General features: G+C 43.6%; 1 protein-coding gene across 1 annotated transcript in view; it reads left to right on the top strand.

Annotated features, from left to right (window-relative positions):
- CAMK2A (calcium/calmodulin dependent protein kinase II alpha) overlaps positions 1-16,928 on the top strand; it is a 331,715-nt gene that overhangs the window by 197,481 nt on the left and 117,306 nt on the right. The window contains exons 5-6 of the mRNA XM_040440682.1: positions 11,997-12,062; positions 15,271-15,343. Coding sequence (XP_040296616.1) covers positions 11,997-12,062; positions 15,271-15,343 — 139 coding nt within the window. The remainder of the gene's footprint in view (positions 1-11,996; positions 12,063-15,270; positions 15,344-16,928) is intronic.

Consider the following 16,928-nt stretch of genomic DNA (forward strand, 5'->3'; position numbering starts at 1 on the left):
AAGGAGGGACAGACATTAATGAAATGACCCCTCCCCCCACAGAAAAAACAAGCCCCCCCCCTACGGCGAACCTCGGGAGGACGGACCTGACGAGAAGTTCCGCCTATCTGCATAGGCTCATCTAAGTCAGTACAGACTGACTGTTGCTTGGGAGAGGTAACCAATTGCTCCGGAATTTTCGATCTCTCCCTAAGACGTCTATCAATTCTGATAGAGAGGGACATAACAGCATCAAGGGAAAGGGGGGTCTCATACAGCGCCAGTGCATCCTTAACCCTTTCAGATAACCCAGAGCAGAACTGACTCCTGAGAGCCGGGTCGTTCCACTGAGTATCCGTAGCCCACCTACGGAACTCTGAGCAATATTCCTCTGCTGACCGATCTCCCTGTAGGAGTCTCCGTAACTTTGACTCAGCCAGGGCGACTCGGTCAGGGTCATCATATATGAGACCCAAAGCCCCAAAAAATCCCTCCACTGACCGAAGAGCCTGAGAACCAGGGGGTAACGAGAACGCCCAGGATTGCGGATCCCCCTGAAGCAGGGAAATGACAATCCCAACCCGCTGTTCTTCATGACCTGAGGAGTAAGGGCGCAACTTAAAATATAATTTGCAGGCCTCACGGAACGTTGCAAATTTGTCCCTTCCCCCAGAAAATCTGTCGGGAAGAGCAACCTTGGGTTCAGTGACAACCTGGTTACCCATAGCAACCGCTGGGGGTGCGGTCTGCTGCATTTGCTGCTGTTGTTGGAGAACAGACGCCTTCAATCCTGCCACCTCCAAAGACAGGCTTTGAAGCTGTTCTGCCAAGGCATCAATAGGATCCATATTGGATTCTAAGTAGAGGAAAAAAAAAACAACAAATAAAAAATTATATAATTTTTTATTTTATTTTTTTCTCAAAAAGTAAGGGCCAGTTATAATATCACGGTCGGCGTGGCTATCACATACGTGACACAGAGGGAGGGAACAAGGAAGGCCCTGCCCAAGTGAGAGGGAAGATGGTGACCCCTGACTCACCTGGCGGCTGGCACCTGGCTGCCCTGACGTCCCTAGACGGGTTCCTCACCCGTACGCCGATCACGTGCCTAAAGCCCTGGCTTTCCCTGAGCTGAGCCCTAGGTAGTGAACAGGGCGATGGGAACACTAGTCCGCACCACTAGCTCTAAGGGAAAACACCAAGGGAAGGACAGACAACACAGACTCAACATATAATCCCAGGTGGGTGACAACAGGAGACAACAATAAGCCCAACAGGGATCCGGAGGGTAGCACACAGGAACAACAACCAGGATTAACCACTCCAGTGGGTCAGTATAGATGTCCAGGCAGGAAGCTCTATAACTGGCAACTAGAGAAGTGTGAGGGGAGAATATAAGGAGGTAGGGAGTGGCAGACACGAAACAGCTGAGGAGGAGAAGCTACGGATCCCTGAGAGAGACAAAAAGGATAGCAAGGCAAACACAGAAAACAATAACTAAGAAACACCATGATCTTTAGCTATAGAGCGCGCAGCCACCCGCTGCGACTTCCTGACCCCGGGTATAACGGAGTCAGACGTGGCTCTTGATACCCTCGTGACAGTAGGGCGTCTACTTGCTGGTAGCAGCCGCAGAAAACTGCCCCCTCGTCGTGTTGATTGACAGGGCCAGCCGGGATCTCCTCCTCCGGCCAGCCCTGTCGGCATTTCAAAAAACGCGCGCCTGTGTTCATTCGGCGCAGGCTCTCTGAGATGAGGAGGCTCGCCTCCTTAGCACTCCCTCAGTGCGCCTGCGCCGATGACGTCTTCTATTTCGATGACGTCTTCTATTTCGGTGATGTCATCGGCGCAGGCGCACTGAGGGAGTTCTGAGGAGGCGAGCCTCCTCATCTCAGAGCGCCTGCGCCGAATGAACACAGGCGCGCGATTTTTGAAATGCCGACAGGGCTGGCCGGAGGAGGAGATCCCGGCTGGCCCTGTCAATCAACACGACGAGGGGGCGGTTTTCTGCAGCTGCTACCAGCAAGTAGCCGCCCTACTTGCTGGTAGAGACCTAATTTACATATTATAAAACTTTGTTTTTAGAAGAAACTGCTGAATCAAAGTAAGTAAGACCATTATATTTTCATATATCGCAATATAAGTAATTTAACTAGCCCAAAAAAAAAAAAAATGACTTTAGTGGGGTGACAGAAGCCCTTTAAGTTGCTTGTGGGCCAATGACTCATTGGCCCACAAGCAAGAAGCAGGGAGGAATCATGTGTTCAGATGGATAAAATTACGAATATTCGATATAGCGAATATATAGCACTATATTCTGTAGTGCTATATATTCATTTTTGACCCACGCCTGTATTGATCGCGTAATATTCGCATATTATGCAATCATTACCTTGCCTATTTTCACGTAAAAAAAAAAGAATGTACAGTAGAATATAACAAATATACGAATTTGCAAATAATATCACAAATTCGAATATGACCCCTGCCGCTCATCACTATTCATGAGGAGACATGACGTACAGAGAGGAGAGTGGGAATGTGGCTAATGAGCAGCAGCACTTGTATGCAGTCTCCATTACCGCAGCAACACATTACCACAGTTTGTCCTGTCTGTCCTCTCTGTTCTTCAGCGTCTTCCTCTGATCACTCAAACAGACTGGCATGAGTCTCCCCTCCAAGGACTGGTCCCTAACTGCAGAACACTAGGGGCTCTGACTGCTCTCCTTATATACAGTCTTAGCTAGACTGGAACCTTCTAGTAGAGGGGTGGAGTGGAGAAGCTCAGCACAAACAGATACATTGTAATACTTTCCGTCTCTCATAGACTTACATTAGACCTTCAATGATACTCAATGGCAATGACACTGCAGTTTTTACATACAAAAAAAGTTTCGAGACATAACGACAGAGCTAAACCATACAGTCACAAGGTCAGTCTGTCTGGTTTTCGTGGTAAACAAGTCTGACTTTTTCCCTCAAAAACATGCTTTTCTTTAACCCCTTAGGGACTTAGGACGTAACGGTACGCCCTGTTTCTCGAGTCCTTAAGGACTCAGGGCGTATCAGGTACGTCCTAACTTTAAATCGCGATTGCGGCGGGGGTTAATCGTAACAGGATGTCCACTGAAATCATTCAGCAGGGATCCTGTCACAACGCCGGGGGAGGGGTCCCGTGACCCCCCCGTGTCGGCGATCGCGGCAAACCGCAGGTCAATTCAGACCTGCGGTTTGCGGCTTTTACCTAATCCGGCGGGCGGCGGTGCCATCAGGTCCCCATGCGGCTGTAGGGGGGACCCGATGGCATGGAAGGCAGCGCGATGTCTAAGGAAGGCATCGCGCTGCATTCCGGTGAAGAGCCTGTGAGATCCAGCCCCCTGGATCTCACAGGCCCCAGAAGCTGTATGAGTAATACACACAGTATTACTCATACAGCCAATGCATTCCAATACAGATGTATTGGAATGCATTGTAAAAAGGATTAGACCCCCAAAAGTTGAAGTCCCAAAGTGGGACAAAAAATAAAGTAAAAAAAAAGTTGAGAAAATAACGTTTTCCCCCCAAAAAATTAAGTTTCAAGTAAAATTTAAACAAAAACATAATTTTCCCCAAATAAAAAATGGTAAAAAATAGGAAAAAAAGTATACATATTAGGTATCGCCACGTCCGTATCGACCGGCTCTAAAAACATATCACATGACCTAACCCCTCAGATGAACACTGTAAAAAATAAAAACCGTGCTAAATAAACAATTTTTTTGTCACCTTACATCACAAAAAGTACAACAGCAAGCGATCAAAAATGTGTTTGCCCACCTAAATAGTACCAATCTAACCGTCACCTCATCCCACAAAAAATGAGCCCCTACCTGAGACAATCGCCCAAAAAAAAAAAAAAATATGACTCAGAATATGGAGACACTAAAACATCATTTTTTTTGTTTCAAAAATGATATTATTGTGTAAAACTTACATAAATAAAAAAGTATACATATTAGGTATCGAAGGCGTCCAAATCGACCGGCTCTATAAAAATTTCCCATGATCTAACCCCTCAGATAAACACCGTAAAAAATAAAAAATGTGCTAAATAAACCATTTTTTGTCACCTTACATCACAAAAAGTGTAATAGCATGCGATCAAAAAGTCGTATGCACCCCAAAATAGTGCCAATCAAACCAACATCTCATCCCGCAAAAAATGAGACTCTACATAAGATAATCGCCCAAAAACTGAAAAAACTATGGCTCTCAGAATATGGAGACACTAAAACATATTTTTTTTTTTGTTTCAAAAATTATATTATTCTGTAAAACTTACATAAATAAAACAAAAGTATACATATTAGGTATCGCCGCGTCCGTATCGACCGGCTCTATAAAAATATTACATGACCTAACCCCTCAGATGAACACCGTAAAAAATAAAAATAAAAACTGTGCTAAATAAACAATTTTTTGTCACCTTACATCACAAAAAGTGTAATAGCAAGCGATCAAAAAGTCTTATGTACCCCAAAATAGTTGGGTATCGCCGCATCCATGACAACCTGTTCTATAAAAATATCACATGATCTAACCTGTCAGATGAATGTTGTAAATAACAAAAAATAAAAACAGTGCCAAAACAGCTATTTCTTGTTACCTTGCCTCACAAAAAGTGTAATATAGAGCAACCAAAAATCATATGTACCCTAATCTAGTACCAACAAAACTGCCACCCTATCCCATAGTTTCTAAAATGGGGTCACTTTTTTGGAGTTTCTCTGCATCAGGGGGGCTTCAAATGGGACATGGTGTTAAAAAAAACCAGTCCAGCAAAATCTGCCTTCCAAAAACCGTATGGCATTCCTTTCTTTCTGCGCCCTGCCGTGTGCCCGTTCAGCCGTTTACGACCACATATGGGGTGTTTCTGTAAACTACAGAATCAGGGCCATAAATATTGAGTTTGGTTTGGCTGTTAACCCTTGCTTTGTAACTGGAAAAAAATTATTAAAATGGAAAATCTGCCAAAAAAGTGAAATTTTGAAATTGTATCTCTATTTTCCATTAATTCTTGAGGAACACCTAAAGGGTTAACAACGTTTGTAAAATCAGTTTTGAATACCTTGAGGGGTGTAGTTTCTAGAATGGGGTCATTTTTGGGTGGTTTCTATTATGTAAGCCTCGCAAAGTGACTTCAGACCTGAACTGGTCCCTAAAAATTGGGTTTTTGAAAATTTCTGAAAAAGTTCAAGATTTGCTTCTAAACTTCTAAGCCTTGTAACATCCCCAAAAAATAAAATATCATTCCCAAAATGATCCAATCATGAAGTAGACATATGGGCAATGTAAAGTAATAACTATTTTTTGAGGTATTACTATATATTTTAGAAGTAGAGAAATTGAAACTTGGAAATTTGCAATTTTTTACACATTTTTTGTCAATTTGGTATTTTTTTATAAATAAAAATGATTTTTTTTTACTTCATTTTACCAGTGTCATGAAGTACAATATGTGACTAAAAAACAATCTCAGAATGGCCTGGATAAGTCAAAGCGTTTTAAAGTTATCAGCACTTAAAGTGACACTGGTCAGATTTGCAAAAAATGGCCAAGTCCTTAAGGTGAAATAGGGCTGAGTCCTTAAGGGGTTAAAGGGTTTCTGTCACCCCAATTTTTGCTATTAAATAGGCTGACATTATGCATGTGAACATGTCACCTGAATTTAGCTCTGCATTTCTTTTATTTAAGTATGCAACCCCCCTGCTCCTAGAGGCTAATTTGCATATAATAACATTTAAAATTGCACGAAAATGGGGCATACTTAAATAAAAGAAATGCAGAGTTAAATTCAAGTGAAATTTTCACATGCATAATGTCAGCCTGTTTAATAGTGAAAAATGGGGTGACAGAAACCCTTTAAACCCTATGGCAGCTTCTAATTCAAAGTCCCAAAAGTCTCTCAGTATTCATTAACCCTTTCCACAGAGCCTCACAAATACAGTGCAAATGAACAGGATATATATCACAACGTACATATAAAATGCAGTTACACAGTATTAAACAGTGCAAGTTAACTCTTTCAAGCGAAATAAAGTAAGAAGATTATAACTTTGCATAATGGAAACAGGGGAAAATGTCCACAAATGTCCAGACTTCACAGTACGCCTGCTCCAGGGCACTACACTAGATAAAATGAGCCATTATAACTACTGAAAGGTATTTGGAAATATATTTATCATGAATTAATATTTAAGTACTTTCAGTAATTTCTGTATTTTTGTGAATTTTTTTCTCTTTTTAGTTTTATGTGGAGAAAATTGTAAAGAGTTTTTTTTTTTTTTTACCTATAACCCCTTATTCTTTAAATATGCAAAATGACATAAAAGTAAATGATTAAAATAGGCTCCCTATTTTGTGTCAGTTGTTTTGTGCTGTTTCACGTGAACGGGGTGATTTGATTAATGTGAACTTTTTAAAGTTTTTTTTCTATTTGTAGTTTATTCTAATTTTTACTTATGTTTTATTTTATTTTTTTGCACATAATATGTCCCTCAAGAGGTCATTAATTTGATTAATTATGATTTGAGAATGTCCCTCTGGATGAATACCTGTGGTACGTCCTGATTAGGGATGAGCGAACCCGAACTGTATAGTTCGGGTTCGTACCGAATTTTGGGGTGTTCGTGACACGGACCCGAACCCGAACATTTACGTGAAAGTTCGGGTTCGGTGTTCGGCGCTTTCTTGGTGCTTTTTGAAAGGCTGCAAAGCAGCCAATCAACAAGCATCATACTACTTGCCCCAAGAGGCCATCACAGCCATGCCTACTATTGTCATGGCTGTGATTGGCCAATGCAGCATGTGACCCAGCCTCTATTTAAGCTGGAGTCACGTAGTGCCGCACGTCACTCTGCTCTGATCAGTGTAGGGAGAGGATGCAGCTGCTGTTAGAGCGAGATTAGGCAGGGATTAACTCAGCAAAAACACTTAATGAAGTGATTGATCTGCACCTGCCGCCCAGCAAACAGAGGATGTACCACCAACACCACCACCTCCGTCACCAAGCATCTCCACCATGTCACACGGCAGCGTTCAGCTCTCCATCTCACAAACATTTGAGAGAAAGCGTAAATTCCCACCTAGCCACCCTCGATCCCTGGCCCTGAATGCCAGCATTTCTAAACTACTGGCCTATGAAATGCTGTCATTCAGGCTGGTGGACACAGACAGCTTCAAACAGCTCATGTCACTTGCTGTCCCACAGTATGTTGTTCCCAGCCGCCACTACTTCTCCAAGAGAGCCGTGCCTTCTCTGCACAACCAAGTATCCGATAAAATCCAGTGTGCACTGCGCAACGCCATCTGTGGCAAGGTCCACCAGTAAGCACGGCCAGGGACGCTATATCTCCCTAACTGCACACTGGGTAAATGTAGTGGCGGCTGGCCCCCAGGCAGAGAGCTCTTTGGCGCACGTCCTTCTGCCGCCAAGGATCGCAGGGCAACATTCTTTGCCTTCTGTAGCCTCCTCCTCCTACTCGGCTTCCTCCTCCTCTTCTTCCACCTGCTCATCCAGTCAGCCACACACCTTCACCACCAACTTCAGCACAGCCCGGGGAAAACGTCAGCAGGCCATTCTGAAACTCATATGTTTGGGGGACAGGCCCCACACTGCGCAGGAGTTGTGGCGGGGTATTGAACAACAGACCGACTAGTGGTTGCTGCCAGTGAGCCTCAAGCCCGGCCTGGTGGTGTGCAATAATGGGTGAAATCTCATCGCAGCTCTGGGACTAGCCAGTTTGACGCACATCCCTTGCCTGGCGCATGTGCTGAATTTGGTGGTGCAGAAGTTCATTCCCAACTACCCCGACATGTCAGAGCTGCTGCATAAAGTGTGGGCCGTCTGTGCGAGCTTCCGGTGTTCACATCCTGCCGCTGCTCACCTGTCTGCGCTACAGCGTAACTTCGGCCTTCCCGCTCACCGCGTCATATGCGACGTGCCCACCAGGTGGAACTCCACCTTGCACATGCTGGACAGACTGTGCGAGCAGCAGCAGGCCATAGTGGAGTTTCAGCTGCAGCTTGCACGGGTCAGTCGCACTGCGGAACAGCACCACTTCACCACCAATGACTGGGCCTCCATGCGAGACCTGTGTGCCCTGTTGCGCTGTTTCGAGTACTCCACCAACATGGCCAGTGGCGATGACGCCGTTATCAGCGTTACAATACCACTTTTATGTCTCCTTGAGAAAACACTTAGGGCGATGATGGAAGAGGAGGTGGCCCAGGAGGAGGAGGAGGAGGAGGAAGAGGGGTCATTTTTAGCACTTTCAGGCCAGTCTCTTAGAAGTGACTCAGAGGGAGGTTTTTTGCAACAGCAGAGGCCAGGTACAAATGTGGCCAGACAGCGCCCACTACTGGAGGACGAGGAGGACGAGGATGAAGAGGAGGTGGAGGAGGATGAGGATGAAGCATGTTCACAGCGGGGTGGCACCCAACGCAGCTCGGGCCCATCACTGGTGCGTGGCTTGGGGGGAAACGGAGGACGATGACGATACGCCTCCCACATGGAACAGCTTGTCCTTACCTCTGGGCAGCCTGGCACACATGAGCGACTACATGCTGCAGTGCCTGCACAACGACAGCAGAGTTGCCCACATTTTAACGTGTGCGGACTACTGGGTTGCCACCCTGCTGGATCCCCGGTACAAAGACAATGTGCCCACCTTACTTCCTGCACTGGAGCGTGATAGGAAGATGCGCGAGTACAAGCGCACGTTGGTAGACGCGCTACTGAGAGCATTCCCAAATGTCACAGGGGAACAAGTGGAAGCCCAAGGTGAAGGCAGAGGAGGAGCAAGAGGTCGCCAACGCAGCTGTGTCACGGCCAGCTCCTCTGAGGGCAGGGTTAGCATGACAGAGATGTGGAAAGGTTTTGTCACCACGCCACAGCTAACTGCACCACCACCTGATACGGAATGTGTTAGCAGGAGGCAGCATTTCACTAACATGGTGGAACAGTACGTGTGCACACCCCTCCACGTACTGACTGATGGTTCGGCCCCATTCAACTTCTGGGTCTCCAAATTGTCCACGTGGCCAGAGCTAGCCTTTTATGCCTTGGAGGTGCTGGCCTGCCCGGCGGCCAGCGTTTTGTCTGAACGTGTATTCAGCACGGCAGGGGGCGTCATTACAGACAAACGCAGCCGCCTGTCCACAGCCAATGTGGACAAGCTGACGTTCATAAAAATGAACCAGTTATGGATCCCACAGGACCTGTCCATCCCTTGTGCAGATTAGACATTTATAACTACCTCCCCTTAACAATATATTCTTGTACTCCAGGGCACTTCTTCATTTATTCCTCTTTTTTTAATTTTACCATTATATTGCGGGGCAACCCAAAGTTGAATGAACCTCTCCTCCGTCTGGGTGCCAGGGGCCTAAATATCGTAAACTGGCCTGTTCCAATGGTGGGTGACATGAAGCCTGATTCTCTGCTATGGGACCTCTCTCCTCTGTCTGGGTGCCGGGGCCTAAATATCTGACAGTGGCCTGTTCCAGTGGTGGGTGACATGAAGCCGGATTCTCTGCTATGACATGAAGCCTGATTCTCTGCTATAGGACCTCTCTCCTCTGTCTGGGTGACGGGCCTAAATATCTGACAGTGGCCTGTTCCAGGGGTGGGTGACATGAAGCCTGATTCTCTGCTATGGGACCTCTCTTCTCTGTCTGGGTGCTGGGGCCTAAATATCGGACAGTGGCCTGTTCCAGTGGTGGGTGACATGAAGCCTGATTCTCTGCTATGACATGAAGCCTGATTCTCTGCTATGGGACCTCTCTCCTCTGTCTAGGTGACGGGGCCTAAATATCTGACAGTGGCCTGTTCCAGTGGTCGGTGACATGAAGCCTGATTCTCTGCTATGGGAACTCTCTCCTCTGTCTGGGTGCCGGGGCCTAAATATCTCACATTGGCCTGTTCCAGTGGTGGGTGACATGAAGCCTGATTCTCTGCTATGACATGTAGCCTGATTCTCTGCTATGGGACCTCTCTCCTCTGTCTGGGTGCCGGGGCCTAAATATCTGACAGTGGCCTGTTCCAGTGGTGGGTGACATGAAGCCTGATTCTCTGCTATGACATGAAGCCTGATTCTGTGCTATGGGACCTCTCTCCTCTGTCTGGGTGCCGGGGCCTAAATATCTGAAAGTGGCCTGTTCCAGTGGTGGGTGACATGAAACCTGATTCTCTGCTATGGGACCTCTCTCCAATTAATATTGGTTAATTTTTTTTTATTTTAATTCATTTCCCTATCCACATTTTTTTGCAGGGGATTTACCTATATTTTGCTCCCTTTTGCAGCCCTCTAGCCCTTTCCTGGGCTATTTTACAGCCTTTTTAGTGCCGAAAAGTCTGGGTCCCCATTGACTTCAATGGGGTTCGGGGCGAAGTTTGGGTCGAGTTCGGATCCCGAACCAGAACATTTTCGGGAAGTTCGGCCGAACTACTCGAACCCGAACATCCAGGTGTTCGCTCAACTCTAGTCCTGATGCATTGACACTAATGATATAACCTGCACAATACTACAGATATACCGACAACATGGCGTGCTGGGGACTGGATTTGATAAACACTGAAATACAGGAAGTAGCTTAGCTGCTTTCTGTATTCACTGCATAGCGCTCATTAAGCACTAAGCACCAAGGAAGGAGAGGGCAGAAGCAGTAATCCACCACTACTGTCTTCTCCTCAGGGTCCCCATCTGTCATTGACAGCTTGGGACCCAAACTGGTCCTGCTGTATTGCAGTAACAGGAGCTTTATTCCTGCACTGTACCTGTACTTCACTTGGTCCTAAACAGGTTAATATGGAATCGATTTGCCACAAAGCTGAATTTCCTTGTGCTTCGTGGTAACAAATCAGTTTTCCATGAAATGGCGGTTAACAAAACAAAAAACATATTCACCTCATCCATTTGCGCACAAAAAGCCTGCTATGGCCATCTTGATTCAAGATACTGCATGAAATCTCACGCGCGGTGACATATGACGTGAGTATTTTTTATTTTTTAACTGGTAAACCCCCTCAAAGCCTTCATTTTTAATCTCAGATGCCACGATCAGTTATGAACTCGGCACCTGAGGGGTTCAATGACGCCCACACCACATAAAAAGAAATGCGCTTTGTGAAGAAGTAATTTGTCACGAATCCAATTTTTTTGTGAAATTCGGTGAAGCAGGCAAATCAAATTTTCCATAACTTTGCTCATTTATTGTAATTATTATCATTTTACAGCTCGCAGTAAATGTGTTGACGAGAGGAATGGCTGCAACCAGTTGTCAATACATGTATGCATTTTCAGGTAGAATAACTGAGGAATAGCAAAATACAAAGTACTAATAAGAAAGATGATCCTGCATTGTTCATTTATGGGGAATGTGAATGTTTACTGAATCAGGTCCTCAATAATAATGAATGCTAAATGCAGCAGTCATTTCTGTGGTGAACATCTATGATAGGTAAACTACATTTTAGACTGAGCTTTAGAAAAAAATTTGAACAATGTAGTGATATACAGTGGGATGCGAAAGTTTGGGCAACCTTGTTAATCGTCATGATTTTCCTGTATAAATCGTTGGTTGTTACGATAAAAAATGTCAGTTAAATATATCATATAGGAGACACACACAGTGATATTTGAGAAGTGAAATGAAGTTTATTGGATTTACAGAAAGTGTGCTATAATTGTTTAAACAAAATTAGGCAGGTGCATAAATTTGGGCACTGTTGTCATTTTATTGATTCCAAAACCTTAATTCCAACTAATTATTGGAACTCAAATTTGCTTGGTAAGCTCAGTGACCCCTGACCTACATACACAGGTGAATCTAATTATGAGAAAGAGTATTTAAGGGGGTCAATTGTAAGTTTCCTTCCTCTTTTAATTTTCGCATCCCACTGTATATATATATATATATATATATACCCGGCGCAGCAGGCTATAGGCACTGACCTCATGTTTGCTGTGTCTTTGCAGGGTCACCGGTGGAGAACTGTTTGAGGATATTGTTGCCAGAGAGTATTACAGTGAAGCAGATGCCAGGTTAGTATGCTTTTCCAATAATATCATGAGTCAACACCCTGTATTTTTATTAACTTCTCCGTAGTCCAGCCGACATTGGATAAGCTTGATATGGAAAACCTGAGCGGGGGGGGTTATAAAAGGGACCCATTGAAAAAGGATTGTGTATCTTCACTGGCCACTGCTAGTACTTCCTCCAGGTGCCCCCAAAGGAACCCTGCAAGTTCCAGGATAGTCAGACATCTTAGAGACCATTGTATTCATTGTGAAGTATGCCAATATACTGTATGTATAGTAACTAGTGTTGGGCGCGAATATTCGAATAGCGAATATTAATCGCAAATATCAGCACTTTGAGAATTCGCGAATATTTAGAATATTGTAATATATATTCGTAATTTTGAATATTCTAGATGTTTTTTTCATCAGTAACCTCCCTTCTTGCTTGTGGGCCAATGAGAAGGCTGCAATGTCTTTGTCAGAGTTTAGCAACATCCCTAGCAACCAATAGGAAAGTTGCCTACCCCTTTACTATATAAGAACCTTCCCAGCAGCCATTTTCTGTAGTTTTATGGAGTTCTGAGAGAGACAGCATTGTCATTGCTGTGCTCTGTGCTTTGCTGTGTCATTACATTAGATAGATAGTTAGTTAGCTTATATATATATAATACAGATAGTTAGTGGGAGATAGTCAGTGTAGGATAGATATACTGATATAGTGTAGCTGATATGTTCTGCTGTCCATACATACATGCTACATACATAGTGCTGTGATGTCACAAGTTCACAACAATACTTAGTGCACCAATCACTAATAAGTAGTCAGACCTGCTAAAATGTGAAGTTGCACGTATTGCGCCAAAATATTTGCATCATTAGTATATTGGAGCACTCTATCTGCATATAAAGCTATTGTAATGTTCTGCCATGCCAACCATTTTCTCCAGTCTCAGAAAACTTCTAGCAGCTTGAAAAATGTAGCTATAGTGACCCACGCCTGTATTTTGCGCGCATTATGCGAATATTACATTGCCGATTTTTTGCGATCAAGAGAATAATCTCGAATTCGCAAATATATGATGAATATTCTACCAAATATTTGCCAAATATCGCAAATTCGAATATTGCCCCTGCCACTGATCACTAATTTAGTAATTCTACATCAAATACAACGTCATTTGCCAGGTCATTTCTGACACTTATTTTTTTCAATGGGAGGCAGAGCTGAAGATCACAGAGTGACGTGTCCCCTTTTGGCGTGGTTGCAGCTTTAACCTTCCACTCTGCGATCTTCAGTGCAGCCTCCCACTGAAAAGAATGGGAAGCAGAAACAACTCAGCCACTGGTGGAATTTTGACGTTGGCTGCGCGAAAATTCTGCCAGAATAAATGCAGCCCCTTAGGTAAACAGACACTTAAAGGGGTTGTCCAAGTTATTTAAAAAGGAACCCAAAGCCAATAAATCTGATAATATAAAACAAAGCTATACTCACTAGTCAAACCTCTACCATTCCCTGTGCCGCTGCTCCAGTGTTCCCCACTGGGATTTGTTTACATGACTGCATGGATAACATACCCAATATCACCACTGCAGCCAGTCAATGGCTTCAGTGTTATATGGCACAAAGCCAGTGATTAGCAGCAGCAGTCACATAGCAATTCAAACTACATCACCACATTTTTTTTCCTACTCACAAAGGAAAAAAATCTGGCAATTCAGAGGCAGGATAGATCGGTGGTAGCACACATGCCAAGCACTTAATTGGACTGTCTCTCAGCGCTAGCTCGAGCTGTACAGTTTCAAAGGCCAGTTCTATAAAACTGCCTAATGTCAATACACCAGTGACAGATTGCTCAAATCAGCAGGTCTGTCATTACACTATGCTGCCCTCAGAGAGGTTCCTAAATTTATCATAGTGGCTGATGCTGGGTGATAAATATGGTGCACCTTTACAATGTCTAGACTAAGGGGGTAAATTATCATAGTGCATTGTGGCCGATATTGTCTGTTTTGTCTGTGGAATAGGCATTTGTGGCAAATTTATGATGCATTTGCACCATTTTTAGGGGTGTTTGTGCCATGCTCGGCAGATTGTATTGTATTTAAGTGTTAGACAGATGTTTTGTGGGTGATGCTTCATTTTTAGCCAGATTTATTACTAAGACTTTTTGAGTTGACCAAAAAAAAGTTGCAAGTCACCCCAAAAAGTTGCAAGTGTACTCCAGTTCCCTGGTAGGGTACAGGCTGTCAAAAAAAAACTTGCATGATAAATCAGGTTAGACTTCAGACTTAAAATCCATATGTATTTTGTTCAACAAATATTTGAAAAAGACTTGCAACATTTTGTAAATTTATCGCAAGAAACCAGCCTTCAAATAAAGCAGACACTCCAATAAAGAAAGCAAAAAGCCACAAGTGGTACATTCATTTCCCCATTACTTTGATCTGCCTATTTTTTGGCTTAGTTTACCTAATAATTGTGCACCAAAATATGTGTCACACAATGTTGCATCTAATCCATGCCCCTTTTCCCCCAAAGCCTCCCTCTTTCTATGAAGCCAAGCTCCCTTGTCAGATGAGTTGCAAGTGTCTAAAACTGTTTATATGTGGTACAAAGCATGCACGCTATTCTTCTGCTGCAAAGTACACCAAAATTCTAGTGTATTTTGTATAGTAAATCAAATTTTTGGTGGAAAAAAGTCCCATTAAAAAAAAAAATTATATTATTCACCTAAATTTCCATAAATGCATCACAACATCCACTACCATGGACAGCCTTTGACTATACTTGCTGTTCATGTCACCACTTCAGAAAGCCTAGTGAAGTTTACAGAAGGCAAAGTACCACAGGGCTTTCCTAGCACCATGGCCATTTTGTAGTAGTGATTGGCAGGGATCACTACGGGGCAGGCATATCCTAGCAATTTTCCACCAATGTCTGTGATGAGAACATCCCTATTAGTCCAGGGAATAACATGAAGCTCCAGTACTCCATGCAAAGTCTGGCCCAGGGCCCACGAACCATTTAGTGCCATTCACACTCCTTGTATTCCCTTCTGTGGCAGAGGGTATCTTGGGCCCAGCTGTGTTTGCAACCTCAAAATCCCCCATATTGATGTTCCTGGTGGTTTTCTTCCTGCACCGTGGTACTAAGGTGTGTTTATTAGCTGATAAGATTAACCTGATGTCCTTTCCTCTGCCATTTACTTGCACTTTCTTTTATGATCAGCCATTGCATCCAGCAGATCCTAGAGGCAGTACTGCACTGTCACCAGATGGGGGTGGTACACAGAGATCTTAAGGTAAGACGATGCATATATTATAGACCATTTATCTTTCTAAATTAGAAAATTATATGTTGCAAATATTGTGGTCCCTCAAGATACAATGACATCAGTTTACAATGTTCTCAACAGTCAGTGGTCATCCATCGCTGGGCCATTGTAACTTGAAATCACTTTCAACTACTGATCTGCTATTGATGGGAAGATTCAGCCAATCAGCATGGACGTTTCGCTGGTGGTACCTGTACTACTGAAGTACAGGCAGTGATTGGCTGTTCTATAGTACAGTACAACACTACATGTTCTTTACTGCCCTCTACCTGTGCCAGGAAGAGTTGCTCCTTCAGCTACACCAGATGACGGTGACAGTGATTTTTTTTGGTACACTGTGTACTTACAAGACCCTGAAGAAGTTTCTGTCCTCCATGTACAAATGATTTACATGTCCCAGTAGTTCTCTTTGACTTTTATATAGGGACACTTTTCGTATTCGCATTATCCAACATCTACTTTTTTTATTAAACATATTTTTGGCGATTTTCGGTAGCTGTCGATTTTAAAAGGTCCTCAGGTACAGTGTGCTTATATCTGTCCAGTCTAGTGTTGCAACAGTGTTGCATCTATACCTTGTATCCATAGAGGTGCTATGCAAAGAAATAATATAACTAATAGGAACCTCACAGGTGCCTCACAGGAACAACTAAAATTGGGCCCATGCCAAATGTGTATCAATAGACACTGCGTCTTTTGTCTAATTTATTCGAAGAAAGAAAATGAATGTGACTGGGCTTGTTCCCCCTTTCTTTTCTGTAAAACTCTTGCACTTATGGAAAGAAGGAGTATGCAAAAGAACGAAACAGGATGTGACCTTACGTTCCGGTGCTGGAACATTACATAAAATACCCATGGGATATACACAAAGTATGAGAAACCTTCATTACCAGAAGAGAAGCAGAACAAGAACATAGCACCTCCTGAGTTACAAAATAAATGGCTTTCAGGATCGGGTATTGTTCAGATGTTGGCAGCATTCAGTAGAAATTGTTGTACTGCTCCCCTAAGGCTTCTCAGCTCTATAACTCTACAGATCCCACACTAGCATTATCCATATCAATACACAATGTATGTACCATAAGAGCAGCCCAACTCTGTTTCCGCTTATTATAATAATTTGGAACATCTAAAACGAATGCATTGCAATGTGTAGGTAACATTATATTAAAGGTGTACACATACATAGAGAGGAGCTTTAAAGGGGTTCTGCAGGATGGCTGCTTTGTTGTGCTAGTATTGAAGCTCAGTCCATTGACGTGAATGGGGCTGATCAGCCATACCAGATGTAGACAGGTGTGGCGCTCCTTTTGGTAGAAAGCAGCCACATCTTTCAAAGGCCTCATGCACACGAACATATATTCTTTCCGTGTCCGTTACGTTTTTTTGTGGACTGTATACAGAACCATTCATTTCAATGGGTCCGTAAAAAAAAGGAAGTTACTCCGTGTTTTGTTTCCATATGTCCGCATGTCCATTCCACAAAAAAATAGAACATGTCCTATTATTGTCCGCATTACGGACAAGGATAGGAATGTTCTATTAGTGCCCA

The sequence above is a fragment of the Bufo bufo genome, chromosome 1, assembly GCF_905171765.1.
Source record: "Bufo bufo chromosome 1, aBufBuf1.1, whole genome shotgun sequence".
In the NCBI taxonomy this organism is placed as follows: domain Eukaryota; kingdom Metazoa; phylum Chordata; class Amphibia; order Anura; family Bufonidae; genus Bufo; species Bufo bufo.